The 25140-nt window shown below is 45.3% G+C and overlaps 2 protein-coding genes across 3 annotated transcripts in view; one reads left to right on the forward strand and one right to left on the reverse strand.

The window, feature by feature from the left end:
- Window positions 1-6478, reverse strand: part of ATOX1 (antioxidant 1 copper chaperone) — a 33306-nt gene extending 26828 nt beyond the window's left edge. Inside the window, exon 1 of one of the 2 annotated variants that reach the window (XM_077468343.1) lies at window positions 6383-6478. In XM_077468343.1, coding sequence (XP_077324469.1) covers window positions 6383-6463 — 81 coding nt within the window. In that variant the 5' untranslated portion in view covers window positions 6464-6478. Of the gene's footprint in view, window positions 1-6076; window positions 6212-6382 lie in introns of those variants that run through there. The other variant, XM_077468344.1, reaches the window with a different exon arrangement.
- G3BP1 (G3BP stress granule assembly factor 1) overlaps window positions 6153-25140 on the forward strand; it is a 93724-nt gene continuing 74736 nt past the window's right edge. The window contains exon 1 of the mRNA XM_077468341.1: window positions 6153-6297. Coding sequence (XP_077324467.1) covers window positions 6218-6297 — 80 coding nt within the window. The 5' untranslated portion in view covers window positions 6153-6217. The remainder of the gene's footprint in view (window positions 6298-25140) is intronic.

The following is a 25140-nucleotide window of genomic DNA, read 5'->3' on the forward strand; positions in this document are numbered from 1 at the left end:
TTATTAAAAGTAGCAGTACTCACTTTTGTTGCCAGCGGTTTAGATATTAAAGTGGTTGTAAACCCTTACAAACCACTTTGACCTACAGGTAAGCCTAGATTAAGGCTTACCTGTAGGTCCAAGAAATATCTCCTAAACCTATACGGTTTAGGAGATATTTACCTGAAGACAGGCACCGCTGTCTACGGCGCATGCGCCGTAGAGAGCGGCGCGCAGGCGCACTGGGTAAGCCGCAGATCACGGTGATATGCTGCGAGTGTCAGCTCCCGTGCACATGCACGGGAGTGACGTCATCGCTGCTCTGGCGAATCACAGCGCCGGAGCAGCAAGACCCACGGAGACCCACCAAGAAGATGGACGCTCGGAACTACAGGGGACAGCGGTGACTTCGCTGGCTCCTGTGTCAGGTAAGTGACACATAATGGACTACCATGCGATGCATAGTAGTCCATTATGCTTTACCTTTGCAGGTAATCAAAGAGGAAGTAAACCCATCAGGGTTTACTTCCTCTTTAATGGCTGTGCGCTGAGTTATTTTGAGGGGGATAGCAAAACTACACCGCTATACACTCACTACTTTACATTCTAGCAAAGTGTCATTTATTCAGTGTTGACACATAAAAGATACACATATACATATGCACTGATTAAACGAAAATCGTACGATCTGGTATTGTACAAGAAAAATTTTCGTGTTTATCCGATAATTGTCATGATCGGCTCTCGAAAACTCTGTGCTAACAATTAGATTATCGTACGATCGCTTCAAAAGCGGTATTTTCCATCCAATTTTCAGATGGTGTGTACAGGCCATTAGTCTTGGTTCACACTGAGGCAGCTTCAATGTCGCCCGACACAGCGTGACTTCAGCGCGGCTTGCAAACGTCTTCTGTAATAGAAGTCAATGCAAGACGTTCTGAAGTCACTCCCAAGTAGCTTAGGAACCTTTTTCTAAGGGTCCTTTCACACGGGGCGGATCAGTTCTGATCCGCCCCGTGGATGTCCGTTTGCTCAGCGGGGATCACTCCGCCGATCCCCGCTGAGCAGGGAGATGACAGGTCTGTCTCCGCACACTGTGCAGGGACGGACCTGTCACAGCGCCGCTCTCCCCTATGGGAGATCGGATGACGACGGACCGCAGTGCCCGTCGTCACCCGATCCGATCCGCAGACGGATGGAAAAATAGCTTTTTCCTCCGTCACACTTTTTCGGATCGGAGCGGGTCGGATGTCAGCGGACATGTCACCGCTGACATCCGACGCTCCATAGAGCTCTATGGAGCACCCGTTCAGGTCCGCCTGAAAAACTGACAGGCGGGCCTGAACGGGACGTTGGTGTGAAAGGGGCCTAAGTCGGAGCGATTTGAGTTGCTCGAATTAGAACGGTTCCATTGCTCTTAATTTTTTTATTTGCAGGCGGAACTCTTAAGATGACTGCTGGATTAAAAGGTATGGAATTTCTTGCCTTTCTTTTCTTAGGACAGTGTGCACATTTAAGCCCCGTACATATGGGCCAAATGACGGGACAACGACCGTGTGTATGTCGGTCTGTCCGACAGAAGCCGACCTCTTGGCCAGCTTCTGTTGGAGGTGCATACGGGAAAACCCGCAGCCGACCGACTCCCGATCAGCGCTCTCAGCCAATGGTAGAGAGCTCTGACCGGACTGTTCTGGCGGGGGGGGGGGCAGCCCTATCACAACACAAAAGCTCAGCAAAGGGGGAGTAACTGAACTAACCTTGCATGACCAGAGCTGTCAGTTTTTATTTGCGCAACCCGCTGGTTTATGTGTACCCGGCTTTAGTTTAAAACTAATAATGAGATCTGTCAGCACAGTACAGAAAGGGCGAATTATAAAACAAACATATCCAAAGCCTACTTCTTAACACAGAAAGTGAAAGATACAAGGAATTTTTAAAAGTATAAAGGTAAATAGCAATAAAAAAAAAAAAAAAAATCTGTTAAAATAGAATAGGCAAAAACCCATCCAAAGTTACATCAAAGTCACACTCCAAAGCGGGTGCAACTTTAGAGTTGAATAAGTGTGAAAGGAGCCTTATACCTGAGTGTATACAACCCTACAGCATCCAGCTGTCACATTTTCAGACTCTCATAAACTTTGGCATGCCGTCAGCAGTGGGTCTTAACGGTGTACCTGTGCCTTCTGCTCACACCAAAACACTAGAATCTCAGGCATAAGGGCTAAATGTCCGGAGTACACGATGCCTTATTTCCATGTCCACACATAACAGAGATAAACAAAAAGGAGATCGAGAGCAACCATAGATCCTTCCATAATTTGTGAATGTTGTCACCCTAGGACAGGAAGTGTGTTACTGGCTGGATCACCAGATTAAATAAAGGAGGAAAAAATAATAATTAGCCACCACATCTATAGACTGGTGAGCTGCACTATAATAAGTTTGCTTTTGGGATTGCATAAGTTTTATGTGAACCTGTGTGTGGCATAGGTGTACCACACAGGCAGTCCCATTCACGTCTACTGGGACATGGAAGCTGGTCCCAATATGACAGCTGGCTGCATGTCCCTGAATGTACACTGTCATACTGGAACCAGATGTGTTTGGGTAGCTGCTGCATCCCCAAAAGAGAATCCCAAAATGTGGGTTTCCTCACAACAGTAATAGAGGGAAAATAGTCTAATAGGGAGACCAGTTCTGGGATTTCCTCACGTTTTGGGGAGGGGGGATTTTTCTCTCACTTCCTGTTGTGGTTATGGGACAGGAAGTGAAATCTCTCAGATGGGACACTGATGGCAAAAAAGAAACACTGACAGGGCTTATAACCCTCTCTATCCAAAAAAAAAAAAAAAAAAAAAAAAAAGGTTTTGCCCTTAGTTCTACTTTAAAGCGGAACACACACACACACACACACACACATATATATATATATATTTTTTTTTTTCTGGAAGAGGGGATCTATTTCTGAAAGGTTCCTGCAACCACTCCTGCTTTTCTTGCCTAGGAGATAATAGCAGAAGTTCCCCCAGATATAACACGTCCCAGGAGACTGTAGGACCTTGAAGTGTAGTGTGTCAGGCTTGCCAATCACCAGTAAATTCACAGATGGTTTATAAAATCCGTTTTGCATCTATCCATAAATCTCCATTACAGATGTGAAGTCTGCATATCTGGAACGGACATTCATAGACAGATGTAAGCCCCAGTTCACATATTTGCAGCATTTCCCGCACAGTATATACCAGTGGTCATCAACCCTGTCCTCAGGGCCCACTAACAGGCCAGGTTTGCAAGATAACTGAAATACATCACAGGTGATATCATTTTCTGCCCAGTGACTGCAGTATTCTAGTCTACATCTCCCCAAGGTAATACATAAAAAACTTGGCCTCTTAGTGGGTCCTGAGGACAGAGTTGATGAACACTGGTATATATACTGAGAGTTTCCCGCACCACACTGAACTCGTACTCTGTTCATGCAATCTGCCACCGGTGAAGTCTGCATAGCCATAACAGATTCATTAACAGATGTAAGCCTCACTTCACATATATACAGTGCAGGAAACACAGCGAATTCTGAGCATTGCCTGCACAGCACTGAAATCGCACTGCGTTTATGCGATTTTCCATTTGTGAAGTATGCATGTCCATACCGAACATTCATAGACAGATGTAAGCCTCACTTCACACATATATATACCTGTGCAGGGAATTCAGCGAATGGTGAACGTTTCCCGCACTGCACTGAAATCGCACTCTGTTCCCGCGTTCTGCCACTGGTGTCAATATTAAATTAATGACACCCCAAAACAGGTAGCAAAACACAATGAAATTGCAAGAATTGGATCACATGGGCCTACACCTTTTTTGAGCGGTACGGTGCGAATTGAGCCCATACAAAATGAATGTGCCTACACACAAAAGAATCGCATGTGATCTGAATAGGAATGCGATCACATGCCGTGTCCTACACCGCATGTACGTGATCCCAGCTGGACAGATATAAAAACAGATTTTACAATACAAACCATCTGCGAAGTGAGCCCTCATTCACACCAATGCAATTTGTGTCACACCCTATTTGCAGCAATGAAACTGGTCAAATTGTCACAGGGACTTTTAAGCTGGGTTCACATCTATGCGAACTGGATGCGTCTTACACCGCATCCAATTTCCAGAACAATTTAAAATCCATTACTTTCAAATCAGTCTGCTTCACATATGTCTGTTGCATTCTCACTCCGCACTGCCTAAAAAACGTGTGCTTTTCTAGGCAGTGCAGTGCGAATTGCAGGCACATATTCTTCAATAGGAACACATCTGATTTGCAGATGCGTTCCGTTCTGAACAGGCATTCTCTCCCTCTCCTCACGCCCCCATGTCATTGGATTTGATTGATCACACCAGGAGCCAATGGCTGCACTGCTATCTATCCAATCAAAAGCCGAGAACCCAGGGCAGAGAGACTGCACGTCCCCGCCTGGTCAGGTTCCAGGGTTGAGGTAAGTAAAATGTGGGACTGGTCACTGCCAGTTGTTTTTTCACCTTAATTCATAGGATGCATTAAGGTGAAAAAACACGAAGGTTTACAACCCCTTTAACCACTTGCCAATCGGCTCACGCCGATATACTTCAGCAGAAGGGCACGTACAGGCAGATTAATGTACCTGTATGTTGCCCTTTAAGAAGCGGTTTACGGGCGCGACCTCCGTGAGTGTGATCGTGGGTCCCGCTTAATCGATGTCCGTAGGGATAACCACGATCGTCTCAGAGAGGAGGAATGGGGAAATGCTAATGTAAACAAGCATTTCCCCATTCTACCTAGTGACAGGACACTGATCACAGCTCCCTGTAATCGGAAGTGGTGATCAGTAAGGATGAGCTCAGGCGTGTTGGCATGCAGAGCCCGCCAGGAAGTCGGCGCAGCTCTGCGCTAATCACAGGCAATGAGACATTGCCCTGATGTGCGGCTGCAGAGATCGGACAATGTCTCACTGCCTGTGATTAGTGCAGAGCTGTGCCGACTTCCTGGCGGGCTCTGCATGCCAACACGCCTGAGCTCATCCCTAGTGATCAGTGTCATGTCACACATAGCCTCTCCCCAACATAGTTACAATAACTCCCTAGGCCACACTTAAGCCCTACAGTGCCACCTAGTGGTTAACCCCTTCACTACCAGTCACATTTACACAGTAATCAATGCATTTTTTATTGCACTGATTGCTGTATAAATGGCGCCAAAAGTGTCCAATCTGTGTGTCATAATGTCGCAGTCACAGAAAAAAAAAAAAATTAATTAATAAAAATTACATAACACTATCCCCTATTTTGTAGACGCTATAACTTTTGCGCAAACTAAACGCTTGTGATTTTTTTTAACAAAAATATGTAGCATAAACTGATGAAAAATTTAGTTTTTTTATCAATTCTTTGGGGATATTTATTATCGCAAAAAGCATTTTTTATTTTTTCCAAAATTGGCGCTATTTTTTTGTTTATAGCGCAAAAAATAAAAACCGCAGAGGTGATCAAGTACCACCAAAAGAAAGCTCTATTTGTGGGGGAAAAAAAAGGACATCAACTTTGTTTGGGAGCCACGTTGCATGACCGCACAATTGTCAGTTAAAGCAACGCAGAGCCAAACCACAAAAAAAAAAAAAAAAGACACTCTGGTCTTTGGCCTACCAAATGGCTTAAGTGGTTAAATGAAGTTACAAGCCGCAATAAAATCGCACATCCAAACTGCACGGATTGGCAGCTTTGAAATTGCACTGAAGAAGCGCAATCTCAAATCCGGACTGGTGTAAACACAGAGTGCGTCTCACCAGCTGGGTTTACCAAAGCCAAGATGGCAGCAAGAGGGACCCGAAGAAGCAGCTAGGGTGAAGACAGCGCTGGATCTCCAGGCTTTGTAGAATAAAAGCCAGCTGGAAGTGGAACAGGCTTAGTAGCTGCTGACTTATTAGAGAAATAAGAGTCGTTCCTCTTTCAGTATCAGGTGTAATGGAGGAGCAATGAGAAGCTCAGTATACAGATCCCCCACCCTCCCCTGGTACAAGGACCCCCTCATATCCTGCCCATAGGGCGCCTCACCTACCGGCATTGTGCAGAGCGGAGGAGTACGGACAGGATGTGTGACAGCTCAGCACTAGAGGATGCCCCGCCCCTCGTCCAGCTCTGCTTCCGGTGCGATGACACGGAGGAGGGAGCGCCTCCTTCCCTTCCCGGCTCATAGGACATGAAGATGCTGCCATCTTGTGGTGTACATGGTCAGGCTGAGGAGCACACAGTGATCATCATGGGAGAAGCCGACACAAAGTATGTACACAGCGCTCCTCGTTCGTCTGCCCACCTACCTTAGTCCGGTGTGGGAGTCGTGGCTGTGCTGATCGCCCGTACTAACCTCCTGAGCCCCGGGACAAAGTTGTCCGCATTGTTTCTGAGCTCTCCTTCCTGTTTGGTGACTTGTTGGGACTTGTAACATCGCTCCAGTGCCAGGAGGGGGGGCAGTGTGAGGTTCTGATCGGAGGGGGCTGTTTACTGTCACACTCTGGAGGGACACAGCCAATCACACCCCCAAGCTTCATACTTTTATTAAAAAAAAAAGTTATAAAATATTAGCTAACACTTGATTGGCTGCTGGGGGCACAGCCTGCTTTCAGCTTTTACGTTCATTGACCCATAAAGATCAACATAAGAGTACACAGAGAAAACAGTTGAGGTCCATGGGCCCTATGCACGCCTCCCGATGAGCCCAGATTAGGATCTGAATTTGTGTGAGCCCACCAGTATGATGTCACCTGTAGGGGCCAATCATCTGCGGAAAGAACATTCCTTGTATGTATACACCTTCCTTGTGTATGTGCGGCTGCAGATGATTGGCCCATACAGGTGGCATCATACTGTTGGGCTCACACATAAATTCAGATCCTAATCTTCTGGGCCCAAATTATGTGTGAGCCCACCAGTATGATGTCACCTTTATGGGCCAATCGTCTGCAGCCACACATACACAAGGAAGGTGTATACAAGGAATGCGCTTTCTGCAGATGATTGGCCCATACAGGTGATGTCATACTGGTGGGCTCACACACCTAAGATCGAATCCCAGTCCAGATACACCCAGTGATGAGCTCAGACAAATCAGAATCCACCCTAAGCTATCTCACCGAGGAGCTGTCAAAGCCGACAGCCAATCATAGGAATGGACCGCTCCAAAAATAATCACCTCTCCTAAGAACAACTGTCTCCGCAATCAAGCAGGGTGCTGCCTCTGTTTGCAACAGAGATCATGGAAGAAATAGAACGCTGGATAGCTGCACTCCAAAAAAGTTCACCTTTATTTAACTGCACAGCTGCTGACGCGTTTCACACCAGACATGATGCTTAGTCATAGCTATGACTAAGCACCATATCTGGTGTGAAACACGTCAGCAGCTGTGCAGTTAGTCTGTATTGCCCTGTGATGCTTTGATATCCATTTTTTTAATAAAAGTGAACTTTTTTTGGAGTGAGGCTATCCAGCGTTCTATTTCTTCCAGTCAATAGTAGATGGCGGAGGCATTCCCCGCCCAGCAGCTGCACCTATACATGCCACTGTAGGGCAGGGACTGCCTTTGCCTCCTATGATTGGCTGTTGGCTTTGACAGCTTCCTGGCGGAATCAGGTTTGACAGCTGAGCTCAGTCACTATTCACATCATACAGGTGCACTGCGCAAAAATGTAGCATGTACTTATATGCGTTTTTACACAGTGCAGCTCACTGTTTCTACATGCCAGCAAAGCTCATCATAATGCACTGTGGTGCAAAGAGCTGAATGATGTATCATATGGTGATGCATCAATTAAGTGAAAAAAAAAAAAAAGGAAACCATGTGATATGTTCTAAAAATGCAGACCCTACTCATCAACCTCCTCACAAAATATAAAGCAGCATGCGCATGCCCGCGTAAGGCTGTACATTGCCCAGATCAGTGTATTTTTGTAGCGGGTATGGGCAGATGTTTCTGATGGGCCGCAGAAAGGAAGCCTGTACAAATCAATGGTAGGCTGACATCGCCAAGTGGTTACCTGCAGTTAGGGTCGGATGTGCACCCCTGGATGTGAACTGTCAGCATCCAGGGGTGCACAGCCATCCCTAACAACAGGTATTGTCTCCACATGATTACATGGTATACAGCCTCAAACAAGCCTGTCATTGGTTTTTTCAGGCTTCCTGTCTGCGGCCAATCAGAAACACCCGCTACAGAAATAAGCAGTGTGTGCACAATTGTAGGATTTTCCTTAGATTCAATTCACACTTGTGCAACTCCAAAGTTGCATGATTTCCAGCGCAACTTTGATCCAGTGTTGCACTGTCTGGATCAAAGTTGCATCAAAGTAGTGCAAGCACATTTTCAAAGTAACACAGATTTAAATGGGTACCATTGAAAAGAATGGGCTGCGACTTGACATGCAACTTTGATGTCCAGAGTCGCATGACAATTTGCACAAGAGTCAATGGAGCCTTAAAGCACTCCCTTCCCTGTTCTTCCACTCCACCATCTCACAAGGTCCGGTGTGTGCGCAGATTTTCTGATAGGTATTTGGGACCTGGGAATGACTGGCACAGCGCATATGAATGCACAGAGGTTTTTCTGCGCACGAACGCAGCCATTTTCAATGTATTGACACCCTAGTTGGAAGCAGTATTTGAGTGCATTTGCAGAAACACAGCACACTGCCTCCTGAGATAGCTGTGACGTAGCAATTCCAGGAGGCAATGGGGCCCGGCCTAGGCTGAAAACACAAAGATACAAATCATAATAACATATTTTTTAACAGTTTTATAAAAGGGAGGGGGGGGACCAAAAAGAAAAAAGTTACTACAGGGAATCGACACTTTAAAGGAGATCTATATAGTGCTGTCAATTTATGCAGCGCTTATTATACATTCATATCAGTCCCTACCCTCGAGGAGCTTACAATCTAAGGTCAGGTTCGGAATCTGTAAGGAGACCCCCAGATACCAGCCCCCCCATGTGAATGAGTAGGGGTACATTGTGCCCCTACTCATTCACCCAAAAATAAATATATACAGTACACATGTTTTTGACAAAGTCCTTTATTAAAAATGAAGAATGTCCCCCGTCGTAGCTCTGTGTCTTCTTTTTCCGGTGATGTCTTCTTTGTCCAGTTCTTCTCCCTGCGCTGCTGATGTCTTCTTTCTCTGGTTCCTCTGATGGTTCTGGTTCTTCTCCCTCCACTGATGTCTTCTCCCGATGTTAGCTCCCTTAGTTTTGCCACTCCGATCTCTGCCAGTTCTTATATAGCCATGGGGCGTGGCCATCCAGTGATGTCACCCAGACACCCTGCTCCTTTTGTGACGTGCAGCCTGGAAAATCAGGAAGGGGGGGGGGGCACTCGCTTATCCCCCCTTTGCTGATTTTCCAGGCTGCATGTTTAGATAACTGTCTAGTATAGATTTTAGGGGGGACCCAGGCCAGTTTTTTTTATTTATTTATTTTTTTACACTTAGATGTGGGGGTTCCCCTTAAAATCCATACTAGACTGAAGAGTCTGGTATGGAATCGGGGGGGGGGGGCCCGCTCCGTTTATTTTTAAACTTTGTTGTGGGGCTCCCCTTTAAGATCCTCAAAGCACAAGCCGTATCAGTTAAAGTGGTTGTAAACCCTTACAACCAACTTTGACCTACAGGTAAGCCTAGATTAAGGCTTGCCTGTAGGTCCAAGAAATATCTCCTAAACCTACACGGTTTAGGAGATATTTGCCGAAAGACAGGCACTGATGTCTACGGCGCATGCGCTGTAGACAGCGGCGGGCAGGCGCACTGAGCGCGCCGCGGTCAACGGCGATATGCCGCGAGTGGCTGCTCCCGTGCGCATGCGCGGGGGTGACGTCATCGCGGATTCGCCGAATGACAGCGGCGGAGCAGCGAGACCCACCGAGAAGATGGATGCGCCGAACTACATGGGACAGCGGTGACTTCACTGGCTCCTGTGTCAGGTAAGTGACACATAATGGACTACTATGCGATGCATAGTAGTCCATTATGCTTTACCTTTGCCGGGAATGAAAGAGGAAGTAAACTCATCAGGGAATCGGGGGGGGGGGGGGCATTCATACATACACATACTAGAGCCAATTTAGACAATTAACCTACCAGCATGTCTTTGGAGTGTGGGGGGAAACCGGAGTACCCGGAGGAAACCCACGCAGGTACAGGGAGAACATGCAAACCCCAGGCAGGTAGCGCCGTGGGTGGGATTCGAATCAACGACTCCTAGTGCAGCTGGGTGGAAGTGCTAACTACTTCATTATTATTTTCCCAACTCATTTCCAGAACAGCTACTTGAGAGATGATTGGCTCCGCCTTCAACAGGAAACACAAACCAGAAAGAGATTAATAAGCCCTTCCCCGCCCCCCATCCTCAGTTGTTTTGTGTTTCTGACCATACTGGAGTAGACGTTGTCATGTTTGTATTATGCCACGTACACACAATCGGAAATTTGGCCAGGAAAAGGCAGATGAGAGCGTTTGGTTGGAAAATGCGATTGTGTGTACGCTCCATTGGACTTTTGCTGGAGGAATTTTGGCCAGCAAAAGATTGAGAGCAGGTTCTCAATTTTTCGGGTCTGAAAAAGTTCTGATCGGAAAAATTCCGATCGTCTGTACAAATTCCTACGCACGCTCGTAAATAATTTGACGCATGCTCGGAAACATTGAACGTAATTTTCTCAGCTCGTTGTAGTGTTGTACGTCACCGCATTCTTGGCGGTCGAGTGTGTGATCGTGTGTATGCAAGACAGCTAGAGCGAAATCCTGTTGGAATTCTGTCCGGAAAACCATCAGAGCTTTTTCCGACCAAAATTCCAATCGTGTGTACGCGGCATAAGGCTACATTAACAGCTGAGTGTTTTCAGCTCGCAAAATGCCCTAAAAAACACCCAACAAGCAAAATCCCATCCATTTAAATGGCCTCTGTTCACATCTGAGCGTTTTGTAGCCTGAAACTCAAAAAAGTAAATGAGCTTCTTTTTGGCAAACTACAGGTGGTGTCTGCGTGTTACATTGGTGACCTGCGCAAAATTGCGCGACTTTCTGCCTGAAAAGGAAATGCAGCCTTAGTTCTTCTGGCTCTGATAATTGTGGTTGTAAAGGAGCAATGAAGCCTCCTGATCAGGCTAGATTGAGGTCCACTTTCAGAGCTGCACTTACTAAGGCAGTGATGGCAAACCTTGGCACCCCGGATGTTTTGGAACTACATTACCCATGTTGCTCAGCTACACTGCAGAGTGCTAGAGCATCATGGGAAATGTAGTTCCAAAACATCTGGGGTGCCAAGGTTCACCACCACTGTGCTAAGGTAAGCCCATATCAATAGATTGGGCTCTACTTTCAGAGCTAAAGCAAGCCCATACAAAGTACCTTGTGAATATTGCTTTATGTTACTGAGCTCTTTGCAGTGCTTTTCGACTCATATATTTTAAAAAAAAATTCCCATGAAAATTTTATTAAAGGTAAAACGAATAACAGCTCAGTAAGTAGCATTACAGAAGTAAACAGTTTTACAGAGGATATGGGCACATCATTTATCCAAGACAGAACATTCATCTAGAACAAAACATAATTTAGGTCGAAAGGAAGCAGCATTAAGTTGGGGTGAAAAATGAAGCAGGGTACACTGTAGAGCCGTTTGTATATAAATTATCGTCCTCCGTGGTCCGAGTAGTTTGGCCCACATATTGAGCCGAGTGTGATATATTCATTTGCTCTTACGCTCACGGGTCTGCAGTGTGCCAGGGTGCGGTATGGGAGAAAGTTCCTTGACATCATCACCTCTTGCAGCGTAAGGCAGAAAAGCTTGTACAATCCAGGCTGAGTCTGGGTTGGATATCACACTTCTGTATGGGGATAATGGGCATCAGTGAAAATGGAGAAAGGATAATGGGCTGACAAGGGGTAGGTAGGGGAATGGTGGCGGTTTGGAGTAGGGGGGGATGGAATGGGTGCCATCTCTCTCTCCCTCCATAGGGGTAAAGTGTACAGGGGGTATAGACAGGTTAGTGTGTTCAGAGATCGGAAAATACCAACCTTGGGGTATGTGTTAAGGACATAGGATGGTAGAGGGTAGGGGACTGTCGTTTTAGGGTAGGGCATCTTCCGTGGGGCTAGTTTGTCGCGTCACGGGGGATGTCAGGTTATGGTATTCTGTCGTTGTGGTGAAGTGGGTCCAGCAGGCCCATTTCAATGCAAATTTTGTGGGTGTGTCTGGGAAATTAGTCGCTCCATTTCGGCAACGTTAGCTATCCTGTAGAGCCATTCTTTGGATGAAGGGGTTTGAGTGGTCCCCCAGTGGATTGGGATGCATTGTTTAGCCGCATTAACCATATGCATGGCTAGGGACTTAAAATAGAGACTATTTGTGTGGTGTGTGTGATGGAGAAGGAATTGGGCCGGTGAGAACTCCAAATTGAGAGTGGTGACTTTCGTAATGATGCGGTGGGGCAGCTCCAGAAAATGTGTAGAATCGAGCCTCTCTCTTTTTGACATCTCCAACATATATCTGGGAGATCTGGTTTATATTTATGGATTAATGTAGGGGTGCGGTACCAGCTTGTTAGAATTTTATATCCGTTGTCTTGTGCTGTGACGTTCACAGAGCCCTTGTGTATGGTCTGGAAGATTCGGACCCAATCTTCTGGAGAGAGTGACAGGTCAAGGTCTTTCTCCCAGGACAGGCAGGCCTTGCCTGTGTTTGACGGGGTGTTAGAGAAGAGAGTGGGTTGCTGACAGAAGATGGCGTTGCGGGGTATCAGTTAAGCATAGAGATTCAAATGGTAGTAGGGGTCTAGAGGTCTTGTATTTCCTATCTAGGTTGTTTAAGTAGTGGGCCACCAGTAGATAGTTCCACGAGGAGATGGGGGGGGGGGGGCTTCCATCGTTAGAAGGTAGCTTGTCCCGAGGTAAGAGTTTGCCTTGTGAGTAAAAATGATATACTAGCGCATTTTTATGTGGCCAAGAATCGTTTAGGAAGTTGCTGCGTAGTCCGTGTGGAAAGTCAGGGTTCTGGTAAACTGGTGTGAGGGGGCTCGGAGTGGAAGAAAGGAGTGTTGTCCTGCAGGTATTTTGGAAAGCTTTGAGGGTAGGGCCAATAAGAGGGTGGGATAGGATATCAATTGGTATGTGTTTGTGGGTTATCCATGGCAGCGAGTGTAGTGGTAGTAGGAAAAAGGAGGCCTCAAGGTGAACCCATTCTTTCGTGCCGCTGTGGATGTTCCAATCTGCTACCCTGGTGAGCTGGCAAGCATAATAGTAGTTTCTTATGTTGGGTAGACCAATCCCTCCTTTAGTTTTAGGTAGCGAAAAAAGCCGGAAGCTAGCTTTGGGTTTACGGTCCCCCCCATAGGAAACGAGTACAAAGACTCTTGTAGTTCTTAAAAAAGGTGGTGGGTATGTGGATTGGTGCGGCTTGCATGATGTATAGCAGGCGAGGCAGGGTGTTCATTTTTAATATTGCCGCTCTACCAAACCAGGAGAAGATGGGTTTGTTTCATCGCTTGAAGTCGTCGGTGAGGCTTTGTAGAATGGGGAGGTAGTTTTTACTATATAAGTCTGTCAGGCGCTGGGGGAGTTAAAATTCCGAGGTAGGTTATATGATCTTCCTTCCACTTGAAGGGGAAGTTACTCTGGCATTGGACTACTAGACTGTTGGGAAGGGAAACATTTATCTTGAGGTTGGAGATGAACTTAAATTGGTGGAATTCTTTTAAGAGGTTAGGCAAAGAGATGTGTGGGTCAGTAAGGAATAGGAGAATATCATCGGCGAAAGCCGCTAGCTTATATTCCTTACTGGCCGTTCAAACTCCTCTAATGTCTGGGTTGTTTTTCAGTCATCGTAGGAAGGATTCTAGGGTGAGCACAAAGAGCACTGGGGAAAGGGGACACCCCTGCCTCGTACCATTGCGGATGGAGAAGGCGTTTGACAGGAAGCCATTAACTCGGACCTTTGCAGTGGGGTTAGAATATAGGGCCAGTATGTAGCTTAGGAGGCGGCACCCTATTCCCATGAATTTAAGAGCTGCTGTCATGTAGTCCCAGGCTACCCTGTCAAACGCCTTCTCTGCATCCAATGATAAAAATAAACCTGCAGTGTTGGTTGAGGTCAGGAAGTGATGTAGGTTGATCGCTTTTAAGGTGTTGTCCCTGGCTTCTCTGCCAGGGACAAAGCCCGCTTGATCTTGCTCAATAATATTGGGAAGAAGGGGGAGCAAGCGATTTGCTAGGATTTTAGCGAAAATTTTTACATCCAGATTCAAAAGGGATATCGGTCTGTAATTTGCTGTTTGTGAGGGGTCCTTATCTTCTTTTGTTATTACTGTGATGTGGGCCTCCAACATGGATGGGGGGAGTGGGCAGTCTGAAGAAATAGAGTTGAACGCTTTGAGATATGGGGTGTGTAGAATTTCCGCACATGTTTTATAATATACTGCTAAGAGACCGTCTGGGCCTGGGCTTTTCCCACGTTTCAGACTTTTGAGGGCCATGTCCCATTCAAATATCCTTATGGGTAGGTCTAGCTGAGCCAAGGTTTCCGGGGATATTGCTTTGGGGCAATGGATTTGTAGAAAGATTTCAATGAAGGCTGTCCTAGCCGACATCCCTATTTGTTGGGGCTCTGTGGCGTGTAGGTCGTAAAGTTGTGAGTAGAAATTTTCGAATTCTTGTGCAATATCTGGTTTGCTCTGTACCGTGTTTCCCTTTGGAGTTTTTAACTGGTGGACAGTTATTCTAGATTTTTTTAGTTCGTATGGCCTATGCTAGTAGGTGACCACTCTTGTTGCTGTGCTCGTAAAAGAGCTTTTGTGAGAAGACATGTTTTCTTTTGATCTTATGGCCTAAAATATCTAGAAGACTTCTCTGTGTTTCAGAGAGTTCCTCAAGGGTGCGTTGGGCTAGATCGCGTTTGTTTCCTTTCTAATATTTGTATTTTGGCAAGTAGGTCATTTTAGTTGTTTTTGTTTATCACGTTTTATGGACGAGGCAAGGGAGATGAGATGTCCGCGTATCACACGCTTATGTGCTTCCTATTGAGTCAGTGATGTGGTGTCAAGAGTGTCATTGTCTACGAAATAGTTGGCAATGGTTGTTTCTAGTTTGTGTACATTAACTTGGTCAGTGAGTAAATTGGGATCAAGTCTCCAGATTTTGGTACTGTGGTTAGTGAGCGGGAGGATTAGCCGCAAGGTAATCTGATTGTGGTCTGAGATAGTCATAGGTTCGATTGTGGAAGACGAGATGAGTGGTAAATCTTGTTGGCTGATGGAGAGGTAGTCTAATCGAGTGTACTTATTGTGGGGGGCTGAGAAGAACATGTAGTCCTTAGTTTGGGGGTGCATGTATCTCCAGGTGTCATGCAGGGCGAGTTCTTGTAGGGCTAATCTAATTTGTTTTAATGCACAGAATGGGAGTTGGGCCGTACCCGTAGATGAGTCAAGTAGGGGATTCAAGGGGACGTTGAAGTCTCCCCCCAAAATTAGCATTCCGGATTGAAAGGTGGTTAATAGAAGAATAACTGACCTAAAGAAAGGGACCTGCAAGGTGTTTGGGCTTTAAATTAGCTAGCGTAATGGGTTTGTTCCTTATCGTTCCTTTAATAAATATGTACCTCCCTTGGTCGTCTACGAGGGTATCTTTTATTTGAAGAGGGAGGTTCTTCGCTATTAGAATCGAGACTCCTTTTGTTTTCGAGTTTGGGGTTGTTGCGTGGAAGGCTAGTGGATAACGATGGTTTTCAAGTTTGGGGGCGGATCCAGTTTTAAAGTGGGTTTCCTGTAGGAATGCGATATCTGCCTTCATGTTATGCATTGTGGTCAAGACCTGTGATCTTTTTTCTGGTTTGTTGAGTCCCTTTGTGTTCAGGGAAACAATCTTAAGCGAGAAAGGCTTGTCTGTGGACCGAGGGGGAGTCATGGCTAATGTGGTGTGTACTGGGCAGCACAGTGGTGTAGTGGTTAGCACTCTCACCTAGCAGTAAGAAGGGTCACTGGTTCAAATCCCAACCACGTCACTACCTGCCTGGAGTTTGCATGTTCTCCCTGTGCCTGTGTGGGTTTCCTCCGGGTACTCCGGTTTCCTCCCACACTCCAAAGACATGCAGGTAGGTTAATTGGCTTCTGTCCAAAATTGGCCCTAGTATATGAATGGGGACCTAGAATAGTGGGCCCCTTGAGGGTAGGGACTGATGTGTGTGCAATGTACAGGGATAGGGACAATTGTAGACACTCACTCAGGTTGAACTGGATGGACTGGTGTCTTTATTCAACCTTACTAACTTTGAAACTATGAATGGTGTGTATAGATAGAGTGCATCATACAAATTAGCTATCTTCTAGGGTCTCAAGGGTCGTGGGACGCTGGGCTTTGGGGTAGAGGGAGGTGTAAGTAGGGGTCTGGTGGGGTGTCAAGCAGGGAGTTCAAAGGGATATATCTGGTGCGGTGTGGGAGTTGGGGTGGGGTGGAAGGGGAGATGGTTGTGTGTCCTGGGGGTAAGTGTTTGGAACTACTGACAAAGGGAGGAGAGGGGGGTCAGGAACAGGTCAGCATGGACTACCAGAGTTTGCTGGGTCGGGGGGAGGTAGAGAAGGGTTTCGGATTGGTCGAGATTTCAGCTACCATGGAGGTCTGTAGTGCTAATGCGGAGGCTCGTAATTGGTTTAGTTGGGAGTTACGGGTTGCGACTGTTACATGAGGTGGTGTAAGTATGCACGGATAGGTCGTGGCAAGGCGAGTGCGAAGGGCACAGGGATATTTTGAGTACTGATTGGCAGAAGGATATTTCAGCTAAGCTTTCTCGGAGTGTGGGGAGGAGCAGGTTCCAGCTATAAGGTTGTCCGAGTGTGTCGTTGGAACGAGGCTATTGGGTCTAGTGCGTCTGGGGGTCTACTATTAGGTGTGACGGTAATGTAGACCGATGTGAATTCACTACTATTCAAATGACTTAGGCGTTGAAGCATGTCGTATGTACACATCTAATCATTCTAAACCAAAAAGGTTGCTATCACAAACATAAGAAAACAAACATTTGTACCTCAACCTAGATCTGTATCGCCCCTGGCATTTCAAAGCATTCAATTAGTATGAGAGGTGTTCCTTTGGTAGAGTCTGCAGGTCTCTTAGCTCTCGGGAAGCAACTAAGTAAACAACTGGTTTGAGCACCAGGTAATCTCGGTCTGGTTTCTGTACTTGGGGTTGCTTTATTTCACCTTGATTGAGCCAGAGTGCTCTTGGGGGTGTTGGTTTGACCTACAGACCTCTATCCTGCGGACCCTCAGGTTGAACCATTCGTTGTAATGGATGCAATACAAGTCTGACAATTGAGAGGACAAAATCAACTCTATCTATGTTTAAGTTTAAACACAAGCAAAAACGGAAACAGAAACTAAATAAGAAAATAAAAAGAATATAGCTCATGCTGTGGACCAGGGTCTCTGGTTTGACTACTGGGTATAGGTTGTTGCCAGGCTAGCAAAAAGTCACTGTAGCCGACTCTGCTGTTGCATGTCGCTTTGTGGATTGAGGGTACAAGTATCTCAGTAGATGGGGGCAGGGTGGTATTCGGTGGGGGGGGCAAGGGAGAGGGGTATAGATAGGAGTGAGCACATTACCTCCAAGTTGGAGTGTACGACCCAGCATAGGAGCTCTTCCAGGGATCGTCCCTATAGATGAGGACACGTGCAGTGAGAGGGCAGTACGTACCGTCCATAGTTCTCTCCTGGACATTTTGCTGGTTCGAGAGTGAGCTGGGAAAGATGGGGGATGTTGGGCTGTAGTTGTTCCTTTATATGTCATCAAGGTGGTGGTCGGAGTTCTGTCAGTACCCCATGCATAGAGGAACAGGGCTTTGCCAAATCGTAGTCCTTTAGGTAAGCCAAAGAGCTTTCGCATGCAGTTCGAAGGCTCTTACTTGGTCCACAGGTGACTTTTCAGTGTTGGATATTGTCTGGATATTGTCTTCCCTATGCTGAAATTCTTGCTCTGCGATGAGCCGGAGAAGCCGTTGGGCTGCCATTCCTCGGCGAATCTTGTGCTGTTGGTGGGTGGTAGAGTGGGGCCAGAGAGCGGTGGCAGTTGGGGTCTCTTTGGCCTGCTTCGTGCACCCCTTCCATAGAGGTGGCATTTCTTGCTTGTGGAAAGCGGAAATCGCTGTACCAATCAGGGAGCTCCACTTTGGGGATCTCTAAAGTGCATGCAAAAATGGTCTAGATCCTCCGGCACTCTCAGTGCTGCGGTGCGGCCATGACAACGAGAGACAGAATGGGAATTTCCATCTATATGCAATGGATCTCACTCGTAGGAGGGCTAGCAGTGGTCTCAGTTCCTTCCTTCTTTGCAAGGTGATGTTAGAGAGATCCTGGTAAATTTTTACTTCTGCCCCGTGTGACATTATACGTCCCCTGTTGCAAGCTTTTCTCAGGATTTCCTCCTTCAGGGGGAAGCTCACCAGGCAGCAGACTACATCTGTGGGGGGTCTGCTTCCCTGCCTCGGGGTCTGAGGGCTCTGTGTAGCCGTTCGAACTCTATCGGTGTGTCCTGTGGCCTTTCCAAAATATCATTGAAAAGGAATACTGTCATTTGCGAGAGTCTGCTGGGGTCAATGTTTTCAGGTAATCCCCGCACTCTTAGGTTGTGGCTTCTGTCACAATTATCTAAGTCCTCAATGTGCCTTTGTAAAACCCTGAGGTGTGTAGTGTGGGACTCAGTAACCTTTTGCACTTGGCACAGAGAGGTGTCATGGCGGGCAGCCATAAGCTCCATCTCCTCCACCCTGAAGTTAATGATGTGGATGTCTCTCCTCAGGTCTGCGATCGCCGCTGACAGAGTATTCTTTATGTCCGCTGCAATCATCTGCATGTCATGTAGGTTCAGAGAGCGAGACTCACCCCCTTCTGTGATGACGGCTTCGTCCTGTGCTGAGCGCGGGCTCCTGCTCGGGGAGCGCGATCTCCTGCCGGGAGCGGCCATGCTTTCTCTCTGCTGCTGAGAACGGAACAGCTCCAGAATAGTACCGCTCAGCTGCGTTCTCGGGTTCCTCGGGGACCGGGACCTTGATGCTGACTCGCTGTGGCCCGTGTAGCTGGTCATGCCGCTGTAAAAAGCCTCCTATATCGTGGTATATGACCTCGGGTAGCTGGAGCTCCTCATTTAGGCGGCCATCTCCGAGCCATCCGAAGCTATGCCCCTCTCGACTCATATTTTTAAGTTAGTCTAGCCTATTAGGGATGTGGAGGCTGTAAATTTTAACCACTTCCCAACCGGGCCAGTTCTGATACTTCTCACATATATGTAAAAAAAAATTTTTGCTAGAAAATTACTTAGAACCACCAAACATTGCATACATATTTTTAGCAGAGCCCCTAAAGAACAAAATGATGGGTGTTGCAATTTTTTATGTCACACGGTATTTGCACAGTGTTTTTTTTAGACAGTTGTTTTGCTGAAAAAATGCACTTTGATTTTATTGAACACATACACAATATAAAACCCAAGTTTTGGTAAAATCTAAAATGATGTCAAGTAAATAGATACTAGAGATACACCAAAATTCAGCATTTTGCCGATAGAAAAAAAAAAAAAGGTTTTCGATAGTGGCACAGAAAAGGCATGCAATTTTGCTGTGCTTGTGTTGTGTTTTTCATAGGTCATGTGACTCAAAAAACGCATAAAAAAATTAACACTGGTGTGTTATTGATGCATTTTCATGCATTAAATGGGAAGGTGCAACTTTTGGTGCTTTTTTTTTTTCAACTGACCAAAAATTCCACCACGACGGAAGTGCAACGGACCAGTGTGAAGACATACATATAATTTAAAGGGATGTATTTTTCTTGAGCTTTTCTTGCACTAAAGTTGCAGATAATGGCCGACAATATATTCATTTAAATTCATGATATTAATTAAACAGTCAAATATATGTGTGTGTGTGTGTATGTATATATATATATATATGTGTATATATATATATATATATATATATATATATATATATATATGTATATATTTTACACGTATACGCACGTAACTGTGTTTTATCCATTCCAGTTGTAAAAAAATTAAAATATGCTTGTAAATGCAATACCACAAAAGATCCAGTGTGTAAATTTTGGCCACAATTTATAGTGCTACATATCTTTGGTAAAAATAACCCAAATTAGTGGATATTATTTGGTCTTTGTGAAAGTTAGAGAGACTACAAGCTGTGGTGGGAATCATACAAAATTGATCACATCTGATGTACTGGTGGCCTATCTAATTTCTTGCGACCCAAACAAGCCAGGAAAGTACAAATACTCCCCAAATGACCCCTTTTTGGAAAGTAGACATTCATTTTGTTGTCATTTTTTCCCACAATTCTTTGCAAAATTAAGATTTATTTATTTATATATTCCAAAAAATTGTCATTGTAATAGGTTATTTCTTTCACATGGCATGTGTATACCACAAATGAAGGCCCTGGAGCACCAGGACAATGACACGTGACACTGATGACAGATGGCACTGATGGCATGTGGCACTGATGACAGATGGCACTAATACGTGGCACTGACGACACTGAAGACAGATATCGCTAATATGTGGCACTGATGACATGTAGCACTGATGACAGATGGCACTAATACGTGGCACTGATGACACATGGCACTAATACATGGCACTGATGACACGTGATACTGATAACAGATGGCAGATGTCACTAATAGGTGGCACTGGGAACAGGTGGCACTGTGTTGTGTGATTTTTTTTTTTTTTAACTCACGCTGCAGCAGGAAGCTCTCCCTCCTCACACGCAGTCTCTGTGTGAGGAGGGAGAGGTGGCGATGAGAGATGATCTCATATGTTTACATATGAGATCATATCTCATTGGAAGCTCCGATCGAGTGCTAAATGGCCGCTGTGATTGGCTGTGTCCAAGGGAGATGGCCAACACAGAATTTTCCCTCTGCACGCAGAATGGACATAAACAGGAGGACATCCATGGACGCCCTCCCGGCAATTGAGCATTGCGCTGTAGCATCGCGTCTTTCGGCTATAGCGCAGGCGCAAAGTACTTAAGAATGCATTACTTTACAAGCAGCTATAGAGGTCAATAAAGACTAGTTATAAAGCTCTTTTATTGCTTGATAAATATACTGTATGTACTTTGAACCAACCTTTCTCAACCTTTTTAAGCCAGTGGAATCCTTGAAATAATTTTCAGGTATCAGGCTTCCCTTCTTAAAACAAATTCATTATGGTTAAGTTGCAAAAATTCCCCTTACATTAGGAAGAATGCCCTTTGCATTGGTGCTTATTGGGAAGAGTGCACACCTACAGATACATTGCCTTGAAAAAGTATTCATGCTCCTTGAAATTTTCTACATTTGTTATGTTACAACCAAAAAAATAAATGTATTTCATTGGGATTTTATGTGATAGACTAGTGCCGCAACTAACGATTATTTTCATATTCGATTAGTTGGCCGATTATTGTTTCGATTAATCGGTTAATAACCTAAAAAAAAAAAGTGTGGTGTATAATTTGGTTAATATGTAAAGTTTAAAAAAAAGGCAATTTATTCTGAACTATCTCTATGCAGTGGTAAATATAAATAACCAACTACATGGTTGGGGAGCAAGATATCTAAACCACTCTGAGAATAACATACAGAAGAGAGATACTGTATATACTATGAGAGGAGAGAGCTACTGTATATACTATGAGAGGAGAGAGATACTGCATATACCATTAGAGGAGAGATCTACTGCATATACTAATCTTCCCAGCAGGTAATGAATATTAGCCTGACCCTGTGTACCATGATGTATGAAAAAGAAAATAGTTTTTTTTTTTGTCATACTTAAAATTATTTTCTTTCTCCACAACTTTCCCTGACCTGTCTTGTGTGTTCCTTGGTATTCATATTGCTGTTTGTTCATGAAGGTTCTCTAACAAACCTCTGATGGCTTCACAGGACAGCTATATTTATACTGAGATTAAATTACACACAGGTGGACTCTATTTACTAATTAGGGTGACTTCTGACTTCTTGGCCAAGCATGCGGGGTCACAGTGCATGCTTGGCCAATCATGGGGCAGCAATGCACTGCGCCACCGCAGTGCATTGTGGTCCGCGCGCGCGTCACTCGAATTTTGACGCGAACGGCCCAAACGTTCGGAATTCGCCGAACGCCCGAACAGCCAATGTTCGAGTCGAACGTACGTTCGACTCGAACACGAAGCTCATCCCTACTCTCAGCCAATGGCTGAGAGCGCTGTCAGGTGTGTTGTGACAGGGCCGTCCCCCCTGTCAGAACACAATAGCTCAGCAGGGGAGATCGCCACACTAATATCGAATAGTTAGTACAGCGGCTCCTTCCAAGCTATTCAGTTAATTTATGAATGTACATGGCCACTCAGCTGGCATCAGGAAGTAGTAGGAATCCAGCTGTGACATGAGATAAAGGAGGATCAACAAAGCTGTGGGTGGAGAGGAAGAGAATGTTGTTTGCACTTGGTGTGTACTCTTGTAATATTACTTGTTACCCATTATTTCAGAAAAAAGTAGCAAAGGCAGGGACCTTCAAAAGTTTCATAGCTGATCTACTGTATGTTATAAAACAGAAAACCCTTTTCTATAGGGCACATCCACACAGGCGAAGAGGCCAATACTGCATGTAAGTCATATTATTTTACATCTTGGATCTCTGTGCAGACAGCCGTATTAGTCAATGAAGACGGCTTTTTGGATTGGCCCCGAATGCAAACAGTGTGCCACTGCCTCGGGGGTCATACACCCGTCCCTGCACAACTGTCAGACTTGGATGGATTGAGTGAGTCAGTACAGCTGATGCATCTCTATTGAGTAACATAGGCTGCCTGCATGCAGCTCCACACTGCTTTGGACACATAAACAAATGACTGTTGCACGCAGCACAGACCTCTGCACCAGTGTGAATAAGCCCCTAAAGTGTGCCCTCAAAGCAGTTCTAAACCTACATTTTTTCCTAAACTGAAGAGCAGGTTTATACTTTCCTTGTCTGTCCAATGTTATTGCACAGAGTGGACCCTAACCTCCTCTTCTGGGGTTCCCCACCAGCACTCTCCACTCCTCTGCTTTCTTTCTTTGAGTGCCCTCCATTGCAAGCTGCATGCTATGGGGGCACTTGTGCAGGCTCGCTTCCCAGATGGGCTGTGTGCTTCTATTGACAGACACAGCGTAGCTTAGCCCCACCTCCTGCACCCATCTAACAGGATTTGATTGACTGCAGCAGGAGCCAATACCTCCCACTGCTATGATCAAGGCCTGTGAGACCAGGAAGAGGGGAGAACAGCTGTTTGTGTGTGTGTATGTATGTGTATATATATATATATATATACACATAATTCATTTTAGAACAAAGAATACACGATTCTCTGTGTATCATCATCTTTCCCATTGTACAAAAACATTCTTCTAACTTTTAACTGTTTTCGTTTTTTTTTTTGTATTAATTACAGTCCATTTTTCCCCAAAAACTGCGTTTAAAGGTCAACTTCGCAAATACAGTTTGACATAAAATATTGCAACAGCCACCATTTTAATTTTTAGGGTGTGTGTGTGTGTGTGTATATATATATATATATATATATATATATATATGTATATATGTATATGTTTGGGGTCCTGAGTAATTTTCTAGCAGAAAATACAGATTTTAACTTGTAAGCAGCAAGTGTCAGAAAAAGGATTGGTCTTTAAGTGGTTAAGCCACTTTCTCATCCCCTCTGTTAAAGAAAAAGCTGCATCCTAGTGCCTGTGCTTTATAAAAAAAGAAAAAGAAAAACGATCTCTACCTGTTTTAACAACATCTCCCAGTAATAAGATGACTCCAGTCTCTCCCCATATGATATCTCCAGTGGGCGGGGTGGAGAGTCTCCTGCTGACATCAGGCAGAGAAGAGCTGGGAGCCTGGAGTCATGTGATCTCAGAAAGACACTGTTAAAATAGGTAGAAATCATGTGTTTTTTTTTTAATAACATAGGCACTAGGGTACCAGCTTTTTATGTGACAGAGGGGATGATATACAGATCAGTTAGTTTTGAAGCAGTGGGGAGAGGAGCAAATCAGCGATAGTGAGAGATGACAGGCAGGGAGGGGGAGGAGGAGGAGGACAGAGGGAGACACAGGGAGAGACAGGAAGACACAGGAGAGCTGCAGATAGCAGCGGCTGATGGAGGCACATACATTGACAACGGTGTCAGGGCTCAGCAGCCCTGATATATCAGAGTCGGCGTTCAGAGGGGAGGGTAGAAACTGGCAGGATCAGCCAGGTATTTCAGGTGATAGAGGGGGCCAGAATACACAGCACAAGTACTGTGCTGTATAACATGCTTTAAAGGAACAAGATCAATATTTTTAATTTTTTGGGGGTTAACAAACACCTAATTTACAGACCAAAGTGCATCCCTTTGATCTAAAAGAACTAAATGTTACAATGTTTCCTTTTATCTTCCAGCACTGAGCAATATTGATAAGCATTTGTCAGATGGTTGTTGTGTTTTTGACACCAGTGAGTGAGTAGAGAATGAGCTCTGCACTTGTATGAATGAATCATGGAAATGCCAGATTTAAATGAAGTCTTGGGTGTGAATTTTATTTTTTTATAACAAACATGTCATACTTGCCACCTCTGTTCAAGGGTTTTGCACAGAGAAACCCCAATCCTCCTCTTCTGGGGTCCCCCAGCTGCATTTTTGTCTCCTCCGCATTGGGTGCCCCCACGGAGACCCGCTTTCCATGGGGGCACTCGTGGGTGCGAGCTCGTGAGTCCTGCTGCTTTTTTCAGCTGCCCCTGAACTCATCCAATGTTATGTTATGTGTACATGTACACAAGTTCGTTTAATGTTGTTTTTAGGCAGTTTAGAGGCTTTTCTTTGAAGGCAAAAAATGAGTTCAGCGCCAAAGTTTCCAACGTTTCAGATGCTAAATGCCGCACCGGCGTTTAGCTGCGTTTCGTTTACAGCCATTTTTCATTTTTGGCTATTTTGGGAAAAAAAACATTTTAAACGCAAACGTGGCTAAATGCGGCAAAACTGACATTTTAAACGTGGGTTTTTATCTGTCAAGTTCAATTGTTCAGGA

The sequence above is a fragment of the Lithobates pipiens genome, unplaced genomic scaffold, assembly GCF_037356315.1.
Source record: "Lithobates pipiens isolate NorthernLeopardFrog02 unplaced genomic scaffold, aLitPip1_a1.2 Scaffold_8, whole genome shotgun sequence".
NCBI lineage: Eukaryota > Metazoa > Chordata > Amphibia > Anura > Ranidae > Lithobates > Lithobates pipiens.